This window comes from Vanessa atalanta, chromosome 15, assembly GCF_905147765.1.
Source record: "Vanessa atalanta chromosome 15, ilVanAtal1.2, whole genome shotgun sequence".
NCBI classification, from domain to species: domain Eukaryota; kingdom Metazoa; phylum Arthropoda; class Insecta; order Lepidoptera; family Nymphalidae; genus Vanessa; species Vanessa atalanta.
The window spans coordinates 5,676,554-5,699,540 of NC_061885.1; the positions used below are offsets into that span (position 1 = coordinate 5,676,554).

General features: G+C 31.7%; 2 protein-coding genes across 2 annotated transcripts; one reads left to right on the top strand and one right to left on the bottom strand.

Moving 5' to 3' along the window:
- Positions 1 to 1,281: 1,281 nt before the first annotated feature.
- Positions 1,282 to 10,971, top strand: LOC125069210 (dehydrogenase/reductase SDR family member 4). The gene is made up of 6 exons (XM_047678614.1): positions 1,282 to 1,740; positions 3,756 to 3,933; positions 5,408 to 5,485; positions 5,585 to 5,731; positions 10,037 to 10,171; positions 10,706 to 10,971. Exons 1-6 carry the CDS (start codon positions 1,610 to 1,612, stop codon positions 10,874 to 10,876), a joined length of 840 nt encoding a protein of 279 aa, XP_047534570.1. The 5' UTR covers positions 1,282 to 1,609; the 3' UTR covers positions 10,877 to 10,971.
- A 231-nt stretch (positions 10,972 to 11,202) lies between these two features.
- On the bottom strand, positions 11,203 to 14,112 carry LOC125069191 (protein ecdysoneless homolog). Its single transcript, XM_047678594.1, has 3 exons — positions 13,642 to 14,112; positions 13,054 to 13,256; positions 11,203 to 12,500 (listed from the first exon to the last, which is right to left on the bottom strand). The coding sequence occupies exons 1-3, from the start codon at positions 13,838 to 13,840 to the stop codon at positions 11,223 to 11,225; spliced, it is 1,680 nt and encodes a 559-aa protein (XP_047534550.1). The 5' UTR covers positions 13,841 to 14,112; the 3' UTR covers positions 11,203 to 11,222.
- Positions 14,113 to 22,987: the final 8,875 nt, after the last annotated feature.

Sequence of the window (22,987 nt, forward strand, 5' to 3'; positions counted from 1 at the left end):
TTTAAATGTAATGAGGCTCAGAGAGCGAGGCTTTTATCTAGCGCTGGCCATTGGGGTATCTTAAATCATAAACAACAGGCGCTGCCATTATGGTCTCGCGGACCAAGGGCGAGAATTTTTCCCAAGCGCCTTTGTTGGTGGCCTTTGGCTGCCTGGCCTGAAGGACCATTGATTTGGGGGCCTGAGAGGCCGGCGAATGTGCCTGAGGGGCTCTCGTTTGTGTCTAAGGGGCTTGCATCGGTGCCTGAGGGGCTCGAATCGTCGTCTGAGGGATAGTAACCGGAGACGGTACTATTGGATCGATATCTGCCCTTCGGTTTACGGTTATGCGGCGCCTTGGGACATGCGCGGTAGTTCGCGGGATGGCCCTTGGTTTAGCACAGAATGCAAATCATAGGGTCTTCAAGCATTTTTCGCTCGCAATTAGCTGTCAGGTAGTACCTGGGCATTTAATACAACTAGGCTTGCCGTGACAGTGACGGGCAGAGTCTCCGTAAAGCTGGCACCGGTGGCATTGACCGAGTGTAACGGGACTGCGGGGAGCTTTTAACTTAAAATCAAAGAGGTTTCAGATCCTGTCTACGTTGAATATCTTCTTACCCTCGGAGGTAGAATGGCCAGCATTAAATTGTAGTGCCCTTTGGTTTGTAGATTGTGTATGCGGTATACATCCAGAATAATAAAGTCCAGCTTGTCACCCCTCAGGAATTTAATTAATACTCGGTGGGTCGCGCTGTCCTACACCTGGGCTCTAATGCCTTGCATGATGTTTTTGGCTTGCGTGTAATGCGTGCCGGAGATCCTTGGCCATTCCTTAACGTTGTCGGTTTTAACGGTTTTATTTCTTTTGGCCACGTTGGCTATTATAGCCGCAAATGAGACGCCGTTCGAAAATTACTATGTATAAAAAATGACGCGTACTATCGAGCGAAAGGGAAATGTGCGAGAGCGAAACTCTTAACAACATTTTTTAAGCATATTAGGAAAGCTACTTTTAGTGTAGACGTTTTAATTGGATGTTTATTTTATATTTTCTGTATTTTTTTTTATTTCACTTTTCATAAATATCGCTAAACTAATTTGAAGAGCGTAAAGACAAAAAAAAAACATATAAACATCATAGTTTTCACACTAATAAAAACAAAATAACCCTATTTATATATATATATATATAGCGATAACGCAGAAAGCTTATGAATCTTCCTGTCAGAAATCGTGATTGACAATTATATCAATTGATAATCAATATCCTTAAATAGATGTTCTAAGCAATATCCTAAAATAATCCTCCTAGGTTGATGACTGGACTTATTACGTGAACTAACATTTAAAAAAGCTTATAACCAGCTAAAATCAGAAAAAAAACTTGTTTCTTTAATTGTGTGAGGCTGGTATTATCTATGATAAAAGATAAGTATTTACTTGAGTAGTCTGTGATTTTGAATATCGTGTCTCTGTTTTTATTATGAACGATTTAACTTTTATTATTTTTTATCATTATCACTGCGTTGGATTGGACATTAACCCTAATGATATCGACCTTTATAACCGAAAGAGCAGCTGTGTAGAGTAATAATTTAAAAAAAAAAACTTATAACACATAATAATAATGTTTTTATCTTCTAATTTAACTTCAAAAATTGCAATGCCAAAAATATATACACAATTTACAAGTGCAAATAATTTTCATAGTAGCAGACTGAAAGGCAAAGTAGCTCTAATCACAGCGTCTACTGAAGGGTAAGTCATATTATAAAAGCATATTATTACTTATTGTAAACTTGTTGGATTCCCTTAATTTCTTTTTAATATTTTAATTTTAATAATAAACAACAAATTAAATTGTGTTTTACTAATCATACATTTTAATTTTTCACACTTTAGTTATTAAAAAAGGGAATATATAATATCTATTTATAAAGAAATATTCCCAAATTACATTGTTAAGTACATTGGATGAAAAATAAATAAAATATTAAGAACTTATGCTTTTTTTACAAGACTGAAATTCTAAAAAAACAGATGTTAGTTTCATTTTATTATTGCCTTACAGCAAACCAATTATATACAGTGTGTATAGGAAGTAGTAGATTTTGATAGATAATTAAAAAATTACGTACATTTTGGCTGCATATTGTATATATTTGAATATGTCTGATGAAGACCTGATTCTATCAAAGTTCTAACCCACCAAGCTTTAATTTTATAAACTTCAACTAGCAAAAAAAATCAAAAATAAATATCTTTATGAAATCATATATTTAATAAAGATATTAGTATTTTTACACTCAATTCCAATGATTGAAAAACTGATGAAAAAACAAAAGGAACAATACCATCAACTTTTTAGTGATACTTTTTTTATGTTATTATGAGTAGGTACTATAAGGAAATTATGAATAAAATACTAATATGGTTACTATAGGTAAATAGCATGGTAAACTTAATTAGTAGGTCTATTTTATTTTTGTTAGTTGTTTGTTTTTATTCGATATTTAAACATGGATTCCCTTCTCTGTAGTTCATAATTACATTATTATTATTTGATACAGTACCTGGATAGGCTATCAAACACATTAATATGTTTTAAGTTTAATGCATTCTCCTTATTGTATGGATTTGCCATAATATTCTGGTTATAATTTTTTATTTTTTTCTTATGAAGTTGATGATATTTTTTGTAAGCATTAACCATTTTATATTGTAAAAATATTTATTGCGTTGGAATGAGTCTGTAGAAACACTTATGGAAATCCATTCATTTTTACTACCTCATCACATCAACCAATTTATCATAATGCATATCAAAATCCAAATATCATATGTTTTTTATGCCCATTTACACCACTCACACATAATATAAACGTTAAAAGTTATTGTATACCATTCACAAATAATACTACAAAGGAAAAGAACCTTATTTTTCCAATTTAAAATGAAAACCAAAAAACGAAATAGTTCTCGAAAGTGCGTTAAAATTAAATACCATTCATAAAAAAATTTTAAGTTTCATAAATTTTTGTTAAACCAAAAATATATAGTTAATAACAATAGTTTATTTTTTCGGCACTGTTGCTAAGTGACATCGGTAATTTTATTAATCGTAACTAAATTCAACATTTATATAATTTATTCCTAATTTATATCCATCGTGATTAGTGTAAGATAATAAAAGACGGCTGATAAACATACACGTAAGCTTAAATACTTTTTGGTACACATAATAAAATTAACAGATCAAAACTAGTTATTAAATATTTTTAATAAATATCTCAATGTTAAAATATGATGCTGTTTTTGTTTAACTTTTTAAAAGAACTCGCATAATATTAATTCAGAAAGTCCTTAGTTTTCGACTGTAATAATCTAAAAGAATAGAAGATATATTAAGTCCGTCGATGGAATAATATAGCAACTTAAAATTTATAATAATGCTTCGTGTAAACAGATTTGAGTAGCTACAACCAATTCATTCATTGCTCAAAACTAAATTTTGGTACTTTATTGTCTGCCGACTTGATGAGTAAGTACAATATTGACGTCAAAAAAAGTCGCGTTCTAAGTTAGATATAATATAGCCATAAAATGAGTAAAACATTTTGTATTTTTAACCATAAATTAAACCGTAAATGATTACGACTTGTTAAAGTTTTTTTTTTTACATATACCTATTTTGTTACCATATATCTCGGCTTCGTTATGCGATATCTGGTGCAACTATTTGTGCTATTAGGATGTTTTTATTCCTATTTCAGTATCGGTTATGCTATAGCGAAGCGATTGGGTGATGAAGGGGCGTCGGTTGTTATAAGCAGCAGAAAAGAAGATAATGTGAAACAAGCTACAGATAGTTTACGTAAAGATGGTATTAATGCTGAAGGTCTAGTCTGCCATGTAGGCGATGCAGAACAAAGACAAAAATTATTTGATTTTGTAAGTATAGCCAAACCTCGCCTCAAGTGTTAGAAATATTTAAAATTAGATTAAACCATGTGATTCTGATATTTTGATAAGTGATACCGCATTCATATGCGTTGTAAATTAAACGAAATATTGAACAGTTGATAACACTATGCAACATCAAAAAAATCACTGATATCCCGCATGGTGATTTGTATTAGGTATGCTTCGTAAACAACAGAAAACAAATTTATATTTAGATATCACGTCCCAGAACAAATTTTAATTTTATTTACTTTCCCCTACACTTAGTTGAGCTTACTTATAAAATTATATCATTGATGTGTACTAAAGTCATCAAATCATTTATGTTATTCATAAATATACAAAATGCCGCGTGTCTGTGTTAATTCTCCTAGCTTATTTTGTTATGTTTGTGGTCAATTTACATCTAAAAGTGAAAAAAAAACAATTTCGCCTCTTTTTGAGAACTGTTATGTAGGTTGTTTTAAATTGCCATTAAAATCAAGATAAATCATGGGTACTGAAAGTGTGTTGCTTAAAATGTTATAAATATTTGACGGGTTGTTACAAGGGCTATATTAAACAGATGCCTTTTGATGCACCAATGCAGCGGCATGAACCCGAAATCACGCAGATGACTGTTACTTCTGTTTAACAACTGTGAAAGGCTTTTCAAAAAAATCAAAACATTCGGTGAAGTATGCTACTGTGTCATCAGCATCACACCACATTCTCCGGACCTGGATTTTTATTCCTTAAAACAAAATTTCGAATGCTAAGTAAGGCAAAAATTCGACTAGATATTTTTATCGGTTCTGACTTAAAGCAATTGGTCAATGATCCTGCTTTTTTTCGAGCCTCAGCCTTATTGAAAAAGATGCATGGTTGGCTTTTGTCGATGTCACAAAAAAAAGTCTCGGCTATCACAAATCGTCGGACCGAAAATTAATGGGATGCTGGATGCATATAAGAAACTATGATGCAATATGTCGTTGAAAATTCATTTTACACTCCTATTTAAGTTTCATTCCTGATAACATGGGCTCAGTAAATGAAAGAAGTAATGAAAGATTTCATCAAGAATTTGCAGAATACGAGAAGCGTTATCAGGGTAGATGGGAGCCAGCCATGCTTGTAGACTGCTGTTAGAGTCTTCAGAGGGATACTGCCACTACTAACTATAAGAGAAAAGCCCGTTGTTCGAAAAAAAGTTTTTTTTAATTTAGAATAACAATTTATGTCACTTATTATGCAGGTAATTTAAAGTAAAATCAATAAATGCGTTTCACTATTGAACTTGATGTGATAGAACATTTTTATTTCAAAACATAATTACATACTGTGAACCCAGTGAAATAAAAAAAAATACTTCGTTGCATAGTCTACGTAAACGTTATTTGAAATTCACGATTTTTATTAACTGATTTTGATATGTTGATTATTTTATTTAAATTTAATTATTTAATTTATTTTAATACTGCAGGCGAAAAGAAAATATGGAGGTATCGATATTCTTGTGTCTAACGCAGCTGTGAATCCCGCCGTGTCGCCAATATTAGAGGTACCTACCTTACATATATTATCGTATGTAATGAATGTATAATAAATGTATGTTCAAATAAATAATCGTTTATTTATATTTATTTTATATATTTTTTAGACCGATGAAAAAGTTTGGGACAAAATTTTTGAAGTCAATGTAAAATGCTCGTGGTTATTAGCAAAAGAAGTTTATCCTGAGTTAATCAAAAGAGGAGGTGGAAGCATCGTATTCATTTCATCTATTGCTGGATACCAACCAATGGAAGTACGTAAGCAATAAACGTAAATATAAGTATTTGTAATAGTTACGTATTGTTCTCTATATTGTACTAGCGGTTAATTTCGTCCTCGTAACTGACATATTTTTCCTATCAGTATTTGAAACGGGATAATTACCATGTTTTTTATTTTTATTTGGTAGAGCTCGATATTTCGACATTATTTACGAATGTCTTGTTCACGAGCCTGAAGTTTGCGGGTAGATGTTGACGGCATTATAAGTGTCCATATTGGACTACCTCCTTTCTTGTACGTTTTCTGCGTAAACACTGGTCACCCCTACCATTGTCACTTTCATCCCTACCATTTGTTTTATGTGCACTCGACACTCGATCCCATGTTTTACAAACAAAACTCACCGTATCCATTCGCGATTTTTTTATATTATTGTTCGAGGGTTTTGCATAACTTTATCACTGGATTCCATACTTTCCACAGTTGAAACCCATCCTCCCTATTGATGAATCAATGGTTTCTCGTACCAGTTGGGGTATGTAATGGCGTTCTGTTGCGAGTATCTGAGTATTATGAAACTATATATTAATGCATGGAGACAGCTTGTCTCTGAACAAAAATAATCTAATTAAGGATATAAAATTATTATGTGAAATTCAAAATCAAAAGAAATGCAAATTTATAATTAGTACATTTCCATATTCACATACCTTGACAGATGCACAGAATTTACATATTTATGACTTAAATGTATCTTTATACAATTTGACCCGACATTGTAGCAATGATTTTATGTTATTTGACATTAATAAATTCATATATAGATTTAAGTTGACAGAGGGTACTATGTACCTACCAATAAAATCGAGAAGACAAATTGGTAACCTAATTGCTCACAATATCAATAATTATTTTATGCCTAATCTTACCAAGGATCATATGCATAATAAAAATAACAATTTAATTTATATTAACACTGATAAAAGTAATTTAAATTGAATTTTAAGACAAAAGAGGTAGTCTCTGGCTCAAGTATTATTAATACTAATATTAATTTATCTAATAGTAATTTAACCTTGGATAAATTCCTAAATCTTAAAATTAGAAATAATCAAAACAATAATAATAGTAAACTTGTAAACCTGGTGCACCAAAACATTCAAGGAATGACAGGAAAAGATTTAGAAATTGAGTTATTCATAAACAGTAATGCCATTGATATTTTATGTATAACAGAACATTGGCTTGTAAATTATCAGTTTATGTTTAACTTCAGTGGTCACCAGATGGCTAGTATGTTCAATAGAAAAAAAGCTATACGTGGTGGCTCATTAATACTTATTAACAAAAATATAAAATTTAAAGAACGTAAGGATGTTGTGAGCCTTTCTATTGAGCAGACTATTGAAATAGCCTGTGCAGAGCTTGAGCATGTCATTGTTGTATGCGTATACAGACCTCCTAGCGGGTTATATGAAGCATTTGAGAAAATATTGGAAAGTGCATTATTGAAATTATCTGGATGAAGTAAATATATTTTTATTTGTGGTGACTTCAACATAAATTTATTAGAAAACTGTAGCATAAGTATTAGATTCAGAACATTATTATATTCATATAACCTCATTAACTTATTCTTAGAGCCAACTAGAATCACTGAATCCACTGGAACATGTATTGACAACATATTTACCAACTGTGTACCTAATCATAAATGTATTATAAATATGTTAAGTTCTGATCATTGTGGACAGTTGGCTTCATTTAATTCGCAAATAAATAATAATGCTAAGGATTTAAAACAGACATTTGTTCCAATCAATTTGTATCGAATTGAGAAGTTCAGAAGTAATATCATGGCAAAGCTCTCATATTTACAATTAAATGATAATTCTAATGAGCTTTATAACAATTTTTTTAAATTAATTAAAACAGAATTTAATGCCATATTTACTTCCAAGACAGTCTATTCTAGGAATTTTCTTAAATTTAATGATTGGGCGACTGTCGGAATTCACAAGAGTAGGCAGAGGTTGTATGAACTTTATAGTGAAAGATCATTCAACCGGTCTTTTTCATTTATCAGTTATGTTAGTGCCTACTCTAAACTATTCAAACGTGTATGTCATACAGCTAAATCATTGCATATAAAAAAAAAATTATTGAGGCACCTGATAAAATTAAAATGACATGGAAAATTATTAATTGTGAAACTGGAAGAGTCAAAAATAACATCTCCGACTTTAGCTTATCTATTGACAACAATTTATTTTCCTCAGATCGGGATGTTGCAACTGTTTTTGAAAATTTTTTTGCTGACATTCCATTTTCGACAGTTATTTCCATAGTATAATGTCGTATGGCATCCTACTCTGGGGTAATGCAGCTGACATTAATACTATTTTTGTACTGCAGAAGAGGGCTATTCGTGCAATTTATAACCTGGTCCCAAAAGATTCGTTAAGAGGTAAATTTAAAGAAATTAAAATAATGACTGTCGCTTCTCAATTTGTTTTTGATAATGTTATGTATGTACGCAAAAAAATAAATGATTTTCCCAGAAATTGTGACGTACATTCTATTAACACTAGGAACAAGAATAAACTTGTTACTCCAAGTACCCGATTACACAGGGTTAGTAACTCTTTTTTGGGGCAATGTATACGTTTTTACAACAGGATCCCAGAAAACGTTCAAAATTATTCAATTATAAAATTCAAAAGAGTCGTTAAAGAGCGTTTGTGTGCTAAAGGATATTACAACACTAATGACTTTTTAGTTGACTGCACACCTTGGGAATGAAATGATCGCCTCCAGGCTGTTTCAAACAACTAAAATATACTTATCATTGTACCTATATGGAAAATGGTTAAAAAACTAAAAAAAATATATCCCGCTGAGTTTCTTTCGCCGGTTCTTCTCAGGTCCGAGGTGCTAAATTCCGAACCGGTGGTAGATTTTTGACAATCAATAAGCAAGTGCAAACACTTCTATATTGAATAAAGATTTTTGACTTTGACTTTGACTTTGACTCGATCCAATGGTTCGGCCCTGCTCCCAGAAGATGTTCCGCGATGGCTGATTTCTTGGTACCATTGTTTTTTACCACCTTCATATGTTTGTTAATACGACAAGATACCGTACGCTTCGTCTGTCCAACATGGGATTTACCACAACTACAATCGATTTTATAAACTCCAGATTTTTCCAGGGGAAAGCTATCTTTACGTGAACATTTGCCCTCTCTTCTTGAAAGGAGCGTAGATAGTCTTCACCGCATATTTGCTAAGGTCTCTAGCTATCTTATCGGTCACTCCTTTAACATATGGCATAAATGCTGGTAGTCTTTCAACCCTGTACTGCTGCGGTAACTTATGATCCCGTGTAGCTGTGTTTCTCACTTTATATCCACTCCGCTGTAGGACCTCTTTAACGTGTGCTAGCTCAGATTGTATGTGGTCTTCATCACAAAGGTCGTATACGCGATTGGTCAATGATGTGACTACAGCGTCGAGGATAGTGGTGTGAGTTAGCATGCAGATATCGCTTGGTATGCGTTGTTTTCCTGTAGACAGTATGGCTTACCGAGCCATCCTGTTCTTCTCCATTTCACAGGTGAATTTAATTTTGCTGTGGATGCTGTTTAAGCGATTTAAGCAATTCATTGCACTATCACTGTCCCCCTTTATGGACTCCCTATTGCCACACCATCTATCTGAAAGTAGTACTCGCCTTGGTAAAAAAACTTGTTTCTCGGCAGTAAATATTTTGTTGTTTCATGTCCAATAGCATCCCTACAGTTTTTGATTAAAGTGGTCGTAGCCCGGTCTGACATATTTTTGTATGATAAACTTCACAATTTGGCTAAACCAATCATTTAAGTAAATAATTTAAGTAGGTAGGTGTAAAAGTGATACGGAAAAGATGCTTATCCGTTGCTAAACTTATCTGGTAAAGTTTAATACATACGTTTAATACATTTTGTGTTCGCACATAAACTATAATCGCGCAAATCGCCGAGGCAAACAGGATCACAAACTCAACAAACGTAAACTTAATAAATTAAACAGACGGTGTCCTGCCAAGTGCTCCCATCTTCTCCCTTTCTGGCCCACACTTTAGTATGGTTTTTCCCATAAAATAAAGGTTTTTGACGTGTAATGGCAATGGCTCCTTTAAATACTAACATCGCACATATACCTTTACTTTATTTTTATACGTAAAATCGTAATACTATCTCATTCTCATATATGATTTTGAGAATATATTGGAAATAACCTTATAAACATTACGTTTTAAAATTTTAATTACCTATTTAACTGGTTTTTTTTTACAGCCATTGGGTCCTTATAGCGTCAGTAAAACAACTCTTCTGGGATTGACGAAGGCTATCGCAAGCGAAGTTGTTAATGATAATATTAGGGTCAACTGTGTAGCTCCTGGAATAGTTGCGACGAAGTTTGCTTCTGCGGTAAGCTAATCATTTAACAGTTCACTAAAAATAAAAAAACAATGATGAATCAATGTACTGATACCATCTTTTTTTTAAAGAATAAAGTATATTCGATATTCAAAGGAGTACAACCTAAGCGTGACCACGGAAATTCATTTTGTTATATATATTTTTTACCATAACAAAAAAATAACATAAGACAATCTGGTAAATAAGCCTCATATCCTGATAGTAAGTGGTTGACAGCACCTGTTGGCATTGTCGCTGTATGAATGTTACGATTACTTACACTGCCAATATGTCGCTATCCACAGAAACTAAGATGTCGCATTCCTTGTAATTACAGTGGCTGTCGCTCTAAATACATTAAGTTATTAATATTGTGTTGATTACGTACTCGATCAATAAAAGAAGCGAGGTTTTGAAGATTAGTTTTGTTTATACAACTGCCGGTGAAAATTACTAATATTCAGGTGTTTAATTTTACATAACCGTGTGTTTAGGTGTAATTTCTGATTGAAATGAAAAAATCAATTATTTTTATACTTTTAGATAACTTCTTCCGAGGCGGGAAAAGAAAAGAGCCTGTCCATAGTGCCTATGAACAGATTTGGAAAACCATCAGAAATAGCTAGCGCTGTTGCTTTTCTGGTATCAGACGATGCAAGCTACATGACTGGAGAAACACTGGTCGTAGCTGGGGGCACTTATGCGCATCTTTAAGACGATATTCTTTATGAATACATATATTACTATCAAATATTTTGTAAATTTTACCGTGCCAGAGGTAGATAATATTTATAATTCATTTATTTTTAAGGTTAATGGGATATTTTAAATCAATGATTTTTTTTTTAATATGATATATTTTTCTATTATTCTTATATCTTTGATTTTCGAATAAAAAAGTGTACCTAATAGAAATAGCTTTTATTTCATTTATTTAATTTACTGAATAAATTAATTTATAATTTTTTTTAGCAATTGTGTTTATTATATCATTTTTTCAGTAAAGCATTGAAATCGATAAAATTAAATAAAATATAGAATAAGAAAATATTTATTTATTTTATTCATCATCATCAGAATCTATTAAATCACATTTATTAATTCCAATTGTTCTCAATACAGTACTAGCAGGACCTGATAAGCCTTCTTCTTTCATGCTGTGGATGAAATTTTTAAGTACAGTTTCTTCATCATTTTCACTGCCTTTGTCTGTTGTTTTTAATTTTGAAGCAAGCTCTCTGTCTTGATCTACATTTACATTGTTCACTTCAATGGAATTGTCACATTCATCACTAAAATCACTTTGATCTGAATCATCAGAAACATCTTTACTTGAAATTATACTTAGCATTCTTTCTAAACAACTTACAAATTGTTCAGAGTTAAATTCAATTGTTTCATTTTCATTTTCTGTATTAACTTTTTCAACACCCTCAAAGTCAGATGTCTCTTTTAAAAATTTAGTCAAGTCTGAGTTTATAATATGGGGAGTTATGGGATCATTATTTTTCATTTGATTTTTTTTCCCATACCGGTCATTCAAAAACACATTTAATTGATCTGGATGTATATTAAGCCATGTATCATCATCCTCTTCTAATAAATCTCTATCACTTTTGTTTTGTAATAATTCAATAGTACTCTTAAATTTATCAGTTGATTTAATATCATTAATAATATTACAAACATATGTACTTATGGGACATTCCATGTTGGAAAAATAGGTTTGTGCATTTGCTAATAATCTTGTATATTCAACTGACCCCTGTAAATTTTCTTTGAAATAACCATTATTAATTAAGCTGTTAATGAATGTTTTATATTCTGGTGTTGAGAAAACATCACTAGCGGACTTAGTTGTAATTTTCTTATAAGCACATATCAACTTTAACCCAAGTTTAGTTTTAGCGTCATTTGCCATAGTTTTAAATCTATAACCAGTAGGGAATCTTGTGTGCACAAGCATAGCATATAAAAATTTCGTTAATTTTATTTCAACATTCAAACCATCATCAAAATCAATATCTTTACAAAGTTTTGCATCAAGAGCATCAAGACTGCAATATGTACTCACAAGATAAGAAATCAGGGATGGTTTGAGTGTTAACACTGACGCTATTTCTACAGGCAGTTTTATGATAGTTCTGTGGCAATTTTCATGTATTTGTTGAGGGTAACTCCCAATTCTTTTAAAAATAGCTTGTTGTATTTCGGGAGAGGCTTTAGTTTCCTCAGACTTCAATGTAAGAACTTGTAAAGCCTCGTTCAATGTGAGAATAGAATCAACAGGAATAATACATGGTGGAATAATATGAACAGAATGGTCATGAATAAAAACCTGTAACAATCATATTTATTAATGTTCAAATTTTTAAATCAACTTAACTAATTTTACCAAAAGGGGTGTACCCTACTACCATGGTGAAATGCCCCAAATAAAAACCTATATAACATTGTAAAGTGTGCTAATAGTAGTTGATTGAGTCTATATTAGTTCTATATATAGCTCAGATAGTCGAGGAGCTATTTTAAAAAAGGAATAATAGTATGTATAGCCTATTCCAACCACAAGAGGAAGTCTCTTCTTGAATATAAATAATCACAATATTTAACAAGGATTTGAATCAAAATAACATTCTGAATGTCCATAAAGCTGTTATAGAACCTTACTCAGCTGACGGTAAACTCTCACGGCCACACTTCAATCAGTGTCATTTTCAGTGACATTTTAGAACTTATTATCAACTGGTTAAGCCATTCCTGAGGAGATGTTATTTTTTCTATTTTGCGGGATTTTTTATTTTATTGGCAATGTAATTAGAGATCTTAGTATAGTTTACATATTATATAGAATAATTACAAATTATATATAATTAATCAATAATACTTACTCTGTTTTCAGTAGTGTCAGGGTTAGCCCAAGTAGGTAAAAAATCAGCAGCCTCTATCAATAGAAAGTCACCATCATTGTCTTCAATTTGTATTATTAAATCTGGGTATGTTTTTGTAAGTTCTAATAAAAGATACACAATAAACCATTCATCCTCAACATTGTCACCAAAACATGTGATGCTAATGAGATGTTGTGGAATATCTGGAAAAAAATATGTTTGGTGTTAAATTGATTCCAGTTAATGATATATGGTATGAATACATTTTTAAATAATTCAGAGCATGCCCTTATTAATTATACCAGTATATAGTATTGTCAATTTCATTTAAGATGGTGACCCAAGCACATTGTTTTCAATATTTGAAAACATTGGCAACTTTAGGTGTTGTAATTACGCATAAGACCAATGTCTATACAAGATGATACTTTGATGTGCATTAGGTTGCATATAATAAATGTGGTTACTATTATTTATTACAGAAAAATATCCTTGTGTGTAACTTACAATTGTTTTCAAATAGATATCAATTAGGCATGAAGATAACGTATTAATTTTATTTTTTGGAATAACATGCTTCAGACATACCATTTTTATCTCCAGATGTAATAGGCAAAACAACTTTAAATTCGTCTCGATGCCAAATGTATTCTTGTGATAACGAAGTTATTGTTTTATTTATCAAATCGCACAGTTCCTGCCATTCACTATTATTATAGTTTTTTGAAGAAAAGAAAAAGCACTGAATTGTATCATCATACTTTTGATGTAACCGAACTTTAGACATTTGGTTTCTTAAAAATATAACTGCAGTAAAAACAGAATAGTTCGATAAAATTTTAAGTATAATATATCATTTATTAATAGTATAATATATTATTTATTATGGCTTGTATACCTTTGTTGGTTATGTACTTATTTTTTTACGGAGGGATAGATTAACCAATATACAAATAAAAAATATATTAAATGTTAGGTACAATCTTTTTCACATAATACGTTATGCAGTAAACACTAACTAATAAAGTAATAATACGTAAATACGGTACGGTCGGTCGGGTCAGAGACTATAAACTATAAACTATAATCAACAATCAGTGATGCCAGCTCCTACAGAATGTTCTTCCTACTCCGAGGAAGTAAGGAACAACTTTAAATTACCCTGAAAATCGATAAAAATTCCCTAACGTTTTTGTTATTTATTTATTTATTTATTTAAAAGACACACCATCGGCATATACACAATAAAATAGTAGTTAATAAAAGAACATCAGACTTATTCTGTGTGGTACACCATTACAGGCGTGTACGACACTTGCTACAATAAGAATATCAAATTAAAAACCATTATACACCATGTTAGAGAGATCATTCAAAATATAAATTTGAAGGATAAACATTCGAGTATAAAATATGCTGTTGTATTTATGTGGGTGCATTTTATACATTTACATACATTTATTTATGACCTAATAATATTAATGATAATAACAATTAATTTAAGCAATTTTATTTTCTATTTCTTAACTTTTCTTTGCATATATTTTCTTTTTTTCGCATCTTCGTTTATATATTACTTTTAGTTTTATACTTTTCTTTTTTTTTCTCTTAATAAAAACCTAAACAACAACTCACTTTCAACAATCAACAAAGCATCGAGTACCCATATTTCTAAAAATTACAACGTTATAGACTAAGTAATATTAAAATTAAATACCATAGTCCATAGAAGTTAATAATAAAAACTTCACTTAATTTCACGATAACCAATATTTATTTATACATATATAAAAATAATGTTTTAAGTTGATTCCTTAATTTTATACTGCTTTTGATAATATAATAATTCAAACTTTAAATATAATAGGGTATAAACATAGTAGAGTTTGAAGTACTTAAAATATTGATTTTCTCAATCAAAAGTCACAAAATAAAATATTTCAGCAAAATTAACACGGTTTTTTTTCCATGAAATTAAATTAAAGGTTTAAAATTTATATTTTAAACCTGTTTTTTCCCGCGAAAACGCTGTCAGTCATTTTGGTGACGTCATATTGATAAAAACAACAATTGTGTATGAACGACTGGCGCTCATTCAACGGGTATAAATATTGGGTGTTTTTGAGGAAAATAATGAATTACAATTGTATTTCATTATTTTCCCAAATTCAAATTTCCCAAATTATCGTTATTGTGTAATGTACAAATACTAGCATTAAAACTAGTAAAGTTTTTTATCGAGGTGTCACATGGTAATAAAATGACAGTTTTTACTTATCTGACGCCACACCATGGTGACTCGTGTTTTAGGTCACTTGATATACATACTAAAATTACGACTTTTTATTTTAATATAATAAAATAATAATGCTTTATGGCTCCAAATCAAAATATTTAATTATATTTCTACATATATTTTAACTTTTATCAAGTTTCATAATTTATTTTTCACTAACGAATAAAACACCCTATTTATATAACGACATAGCTTCATACCCAAATTGGAACGGTTGCGCTTATTCTCATTAGCTATTTAATTTCAAGCGAATCAATTACTTAATACAATCTACTTAACAAAATTTAAAATGACTAACGAGGTTTGAGGGTTTACATAAAATTTTGTCATTTATGGTGTTAAGAAATATAGAAATCTAAAGCTTTTTTGAAAAATATTTCCTAAGAGGATGAGATTGGGCATGGTTTACCCATACTCAGATAGTGTGAGGTAAAATGAGGGTTACCAAATAAGTCCAGAAAATAATTGGTGTGTCTTTAATTAATATTTCCAACAAATCTTCAAGTTTGTTACAGCAGCTAACATGTGATACATAAATGACAAAACCATAAGAGAACTTGGCTTTAATTAACTTTAAGAATTGTACATAATAAAGTATGACAATACATTTGACAAGATAATCGAATACTATAATTTCTTCATAAATTATACGTCATTCACCCCCTCTAACATTTTCTAACACGCAACTATAATCTTTTAAATAATATGGAGTTCGTCTTGTCCTTTCGGATCTCCTAAGATGTTGATCCTCAGACGTACTCGGTGTCACAGATTGTATGTCCTGAACATCAATATGCTCCGCATTTATATTTCGGTCTTCTGAGTCATAGAAAACATCTACGATATCTTCTTGTTCTTGCTGTCTTTTTGTAGTTGAATTATTTAATTGTTCTTCTAAATTTTTATCTATGTAGTGTTCTATTGGAGGAGGAAGTGGAGCTAAGTTCCGATTTGAAACTGTTGATTCCCGCCCATTTTTATGTTTCACAAAAGAGTAATAGGGGTTACTTTGTAATAGTTCAACTTCTTCAACATATGGATCGTTTTTATTGCGTATATTTTTTTTCATTAGCACAGGTCCAGGAATTAACCAAGAGGGTAACGATTCTCCATGAGGTGATCTACGAGGATGATTAAATAGTCGTTCGTGTGGAGTTGTATTAATTGGTATACAAAGAAGTGAGCGAATTGCATGTAAGGACATTGGCAGACATTGCTCCCAGCTTTCAATTGGCATTTCTCTTGTAGGTACGAAGAGCAAGTTGTATTGTTTTCCACAAAGTGCCGTTGAGACGCTCGACTTGACCATTTCCACGTGGATTATAAGGCGTTGTTCTGCTACATGCAATCCCCAAGGAACTTAGAAATTCTGTAAACTCTTTAGAAATAAAAGCAGATCCTCTATCACTATGAATATAAAGCGGTGTTCCAAAAGTGTAAAATAAATCTTTTAAACATCTTATAACAGTTGCAGTTGTTATTTCCTTACAGGCATATGCAAAAGGAAATCTACTGTATTCGTCGATTATTGTTAATAAATATTTATTTGGAGTATTCGATGGTAAAAGTCCTTTAAAGTCAATGTTTAATCGCTCAAAAGGTGCTGTAGCTTTTATTAATTGACCTTTAGATTTCATAAACCGAGGTTTAATTTCTGCACATATTTGGCAAGACTGTATGAGAGATTTTATATCATTCATCGAATACGGTAAGTTTTTCATGCGAACCCAATGCATCATTCTTACAATGCCAGGGTGACAGAGGGATTAATGCAGTTCACGTAATTTATCGACATTCATATGAGCACACACTCTTGATAAAGCATCAGCAACTGTGTTTTCTTTACCCGGACGATAAATTATGTCATATTTATAACAAGATAATTCGAGACGCCACCGTTCAAACTTCTCATTTTTTATTTTACTGATATGATTTTGGTTAAACATAAATGCAACAGAGCGTTGATCTGTTAAAAGTAAAAAATGTTTACGAATTAAATAATGACGCCATTTGCGAAGACTCTCTACAATAGCGCATGCTTCTTTTTCGATTGAAGATTGGCGTTGCTCTGAATCTGAAAGTGTTCTAGAAAAAAAAGCTATAGGTCGCCCCTTTTGAGATAGTGACGCAGCAATCGCAAATTCTGATGCGTCAGTCTCGACAGTAAGAATATCATTATCATCAATAACGGCTAAAGTTGATTTTTCTATTTCTGATTTTAAGGATACAAAGCAAGTTTTTGCAGTATCATCAATTGGAAAAGACTTAATGCCAATCAATGGTTTTATTTTTTGTGATAAATTATTGATCCATTTTGCATAGTAAGCAAATAAACCAAGTGTTCGTTTTAATTCATTGTTATTCGTTGGGGGTGGCAGGTCTAATAATGGTTTTAATCTATTAGAGTCAGGCTTGACAGTATTATCTTTAATATTGTATCCAAGCAGATTAATAGAATTGACACCAAATGTAGATTTTTGTTCATTTATGGTTAAATTATACTTTTTCACAGCAGCCATAAAACAATTTATTTTTTGATCATGATCACCTTTATCCATTCCACAAATTGTAACATCATCTAAATAGCAAAATGTACCTTTCAAAATTTCTGTTTTAATTATAAAATGTAAAGCTCGTTGGAATACTGCTACTCCATTTGTAACTCCAAAAGGTATTCTGGTAAATTGATATAGATTGCCAGCAGCTTCAAAGGCAGTAAAAATTTTTTCTTTTTCTAATATTGGGATTTGATGGTAGGCACTTTTTAAATCTATTTGACTGAAATAATTATATTTTGCAACTTCAGATACTACATTTTCTATATTTGGTAAAGGGTATGCATCTAACAATGTAAATCTGTAAATAGTTTGCGAATGGTCTACTACCAAGCGTTTTCTGTGAATTCCTCCTCCAGCAACAAGGACTTGGGCACGCCAAGGTGAAACGCTGGGTTCAATAACTCCGTCTGCTAAAAGCTTCGAAATTTCAGTATTAATAAAATCGCTATCTTCTTTACTATATCGTCTAGATTTTACCGCCACAGGCTTAATATTAGATGATAAGTTAGTAAATAAAGACACTGGTGGCACAGATGCATTCATAACGTTACATATTTTTAAGGGCTCTCTATTACCTCCAAATTTAAATTCTAATTTCGAATGATCTTTTAGTATGTCATGGCCAATAATGATATCTGCATAAAGATTGTTAACTATTAGAAGTTGACGTTGTTGATAAATATGATGTTGTAACTTAACTGTAGCATGGCACATTCCTTCTACGAAGGATACATGAGTCAACGATGCTAAAGTAATCGTCTGTTTACAGGGTTTTATTTTTAAATTCATTATTTGTACTAATTTCTTATTGATAAAACTGACGGAGCTTCCTGTATCTATCAAGGCATCAGCGCGTATATTATTTATAAAAATAGGTACGGTAGCATTTTGTAAGCTACTAGGCGATGCAGCTAAGAAACTTTCATTTGAATAATGTAAGCATGTGTCAGTAGTAAGAGCATTTGCAGTTTGTTGATTACCGCTTCGACAAACCTTAGCAAAATGGCCTTGCTTAGAACACAGTTGACATGTGACTTTAAAAGCAGGACATTTTATTCTTTGATGTATGTTGCCACCACAAAAGAAACAGCGTCTCCGTTGTGTAGTAGATACCGCCACATTTTGATTAAAATCATTTATATTATTAGAAAATGCATTTAGTTGCCAAGAATTTGTGTTACCAGCAAATATTTCTGAATTTTTTTCTGCCGTTTCTAATGATATAGCTTGATTTAAAGCTTCATCCATAGTAATTGTAATATTTTCTAAAAGACGCTCTCGAATTTTCTGAGAACTTATACCTGCAATAAATGCTCCTCTAATCGTTTGTTGTTCGTGTTCTTCGGCAGTAACGTTTCGGAAGATACAGTCATGAGCCAAGAGTTTCAAAGCTCGTGAATATTCGAAAATTGTTTCTTCCGGTCGCTGTTTTCTCGTAATTAGTATGTGCCGTGCTAGAACTTCGTTTCTAGGTTTTATGTAAATACTATCAAGTAATTTAATAGCATCTTCGTAAAATTTACAATCACGAATATATGAAAAAATTGTTGGAGTTAAATGATTTACCAACAACATCAGTTTCATAGAGTCAGGAGTATTAGTGGAGATTTCTTCTGATAAAAAATTTGTAAATGTAAATCGCCAATGAGTCCATTTTAAGTCAGAATTGCTAGAATTCGGTTCTATCTCAAATCTGTCAGGTCGGAGATAGCGAGACATTGTGCCTTGTGAAAATGAATGTGTAGTATCGACAGAATCCTCTTGAGACATATTTAAAGTTAATTAAATTGATACATAAATGACAAAACCATAAGAGAACTTGGCTTTAATTAACTTTAAGAATTGTACATAATAAAGTATGACAATACATTTGACAAGATAATCGAATACTATAATTTCTTCATAAATTATACGTCAACATGCAGCTAGTTAAAAATAGCAAAGAGCAAAATATTCTCAAGTCAGGTTTATGTATATTTTCATTTTAAAATTTTGTTATTTATAATATTTTCAACGTTTCCTATTGATTAATTTTTATACCAAGCATACCTATACATTATCAAATTAAAAGTTACAGTTAGGAAGACACCACGTGTTGGCAAAGTTTTGACTTTTGTCTTTAGAAGTCGACCAATTTTCATAAAAGGTGTAACAAATAATTTATTATGCGAATGAACTTCGTTTCGATACTTAAATTTATTAAAAATAAATTATTTTTATTATTTACAAATAAATTCTTATTAATTTATTACAATCTTATTATTGACAAATAATATTTGAAAGAAAATTAATGTCATGTATTGTCTTTTCAAATGTGTCTATTTTTATTCGTAATAAAAACATAATTCAATGGTGTTTCTTATTTATTTATATCAATTTATTACGGATAGATAATATGTCAGAAGAATATTCTGTGCCATCTTATATATCTACCGTGTCAAGATATCTTCGTCTGGAACTTTTAATGTCGAACCTGATACGGCGTATGCAGATTTGCGATGGTCACACTGGCGGTATACATTCATAAATTTTATCTCAGAAGAAGCTTGTAACGAAACTGATGAAATGAAACTCAAACTATTAATAAATCATCCATCTCCTACCGTGTACTCCTATATACGCGATAATAAGTAAACGCTCTTTCTAAGCAGAAATAAGAAACGCCAACTCAACAAAACTTAGCTGTAGCAAATTATCCAAGAAATAAATATTGCTTCTTTTGTGGTGGAAGCATTCATCGACGATTTAAGTGTCCTGCACGTAATGCCACCTTCCAACTTTGCTCCAAAGCAGGTCATTTCGCCAATGTCAGCTGTAGTAACAAAGAAACACTTAAGTACGTTGTAAACAAAGATGCACCTGTCGAAGTTGCTACGATTTCTGCCGTTTCACCTTTATTTATATACTCTTTATTGCACACCAATATAGACAAAAATAATAGGAGTACAACAAAAACAAAGAAAAGAAAATTGTACAATAGGCGGCCTTATCGCTAAAACAGCGATCTCTTCCAGGCAACCTTGAGGTGAGAGATAGGATGGTAGGGGTGTACAAATTATTTAATACATAAAAAAATAGATACAATATATATATATATATATATATACGATACATAAATAAATATTCCATAAATATATAATTATATAACAATATAATATACATATACATTATAAATATATACATTTACATACTATAAATACTTACATAATAAATAAAATATTGAATTGCAGTATTTCTTCATGGAGCAAGATAGTGCTCTTTTATCATTTTTTTAAAAGAAGTAATAGTTGGTGCACGTCTTGCTTCTAGTGGAAGAGAGTTCCAAAGACGAATTGAATGGACTGTAAATGAGTCACTATAAAAAGATGTTGTATGGGGAGGTATTTTTAGCTCTTCAGAACGAAGATTATGGCTATGTGAAGAACTGAGAAATTGAAAACGTTGTTTTAGATATGAAGGAGAGGACGGATTGAACAGAATACAGTACAGAAGTTGAAGGATGTGAGTATTCCTGCGAAGCCGGATTGGGAGCCACTTGAGCTTTTTACGAAATTCAGAGGATCGTGATCAAATTTACGAAGACCAAATATGAATCGGATGCAAAGATTTTGGAGACGCTCAAGTTTATTAAGTTGCTCCTCTTTTAGATCAAGATAACATGCGTCAGCATAATCGAGAATTGGTAGTAGGAGTGACTGTGCTAACATAATTTTGGTAGGGATGGGTAGAAAGTTGCGTAATCTTCGAAGGGAGCCAACGGCTGCAAAAAATTTTTTACTAGTCTCACATATCTGTGGTTCCCAAGATAGGTGCTGGTCAAAGGTAATTCCCAAATTCCTATCTGTAACACTGAACGGTATGTTAACACCGCTAAAGTGTACAGCCGGGAGATCCGAAAAAGATATACGTGAAATTAATTTTGAACTACCAATACCATCTAGTTTAAAAAGAGCTACGGTATCAGTAACAATTAACGATTACAAAGCTGATGTACTTATTGATACTGGTAGTTCAGTAAGTATCGTAAGCGGTTCTTTAGCGCAAACAACATACCTAAAAAGAAACACTTGTAAGCAGGCCATGACTTTAGCCTCACTTAATTACATATCTTTTGTGGAAAGTTCCTGCGTAGCGACAATCAAAATAGGGCAACATATCTATAAACGTCAGCCACTCTTAATTGTAAAAAAAACTTTGCGCAGACCTTATTATAGGGCATGATTTATTACAAAATCATTCAGTGCTTAAATTTCAGCTTGGAGGTAAACAAGGACCCCTGAAAGTCTGCAATGTTATAGAAGCATCAATTCCTCCTGCAACTTTATTTCGTAATTTATCTCCCAATATTAGACCAACAGCTATAAAATCCAAACGTTACTCTGAAGAAGATTTACAATTTATAAACAATGAAATATCTAAATTACTAAAAGAAGGCGTCATTAAGCCTAGCGTATTGAGGTGGTTTACACCGAAAGCGGTTTGTTATTGACTATTCGCTTACCATAAACAGATTTACAGAACTATATGTATTTCCTCTACCTAGCAACCTAACCTTCAAGAAAAGAGCGTACTCTTTCCTGAAAGAGTGTTGCAGATGTCCATGGGCGGTGATAGTCACTTTCCATCATGTGAGCCTCCTGCTCGTTTGCCACTTTTTGACATAAAAAAAAGCATCGAGTCGTAATTGAAAAGGTTGCCAAATTTAATTTTATTAGAAAAATCGACCTGAAAAGCGCTTATCATCAGGTACCAATTTTGTCTTCTGAGCGAAAATATACAGCATTTGAAGCATGTGGCAAACTTTATCACTTTACAAGCATAGCTTTTGGGGTAACAAACGGTGCCGCGGCCTTCCAGCGACCATTACAATACATTATCGATACAGAAAAAATTGCAGGAACGTTCGCATATTTAGATGGTGTCACAGTTGTGGTAAGAGTAAAGATGACCACGATAGAAAACATAATAAATTTATGAATACAGTTAAGAAATACAAATTAACTCTAAACGAAAGTAAATGTGTCTTTGGAACCGGAGGCTTGAACTTTCCAGTTTTAAATTTGAAATTATTTATCAACCT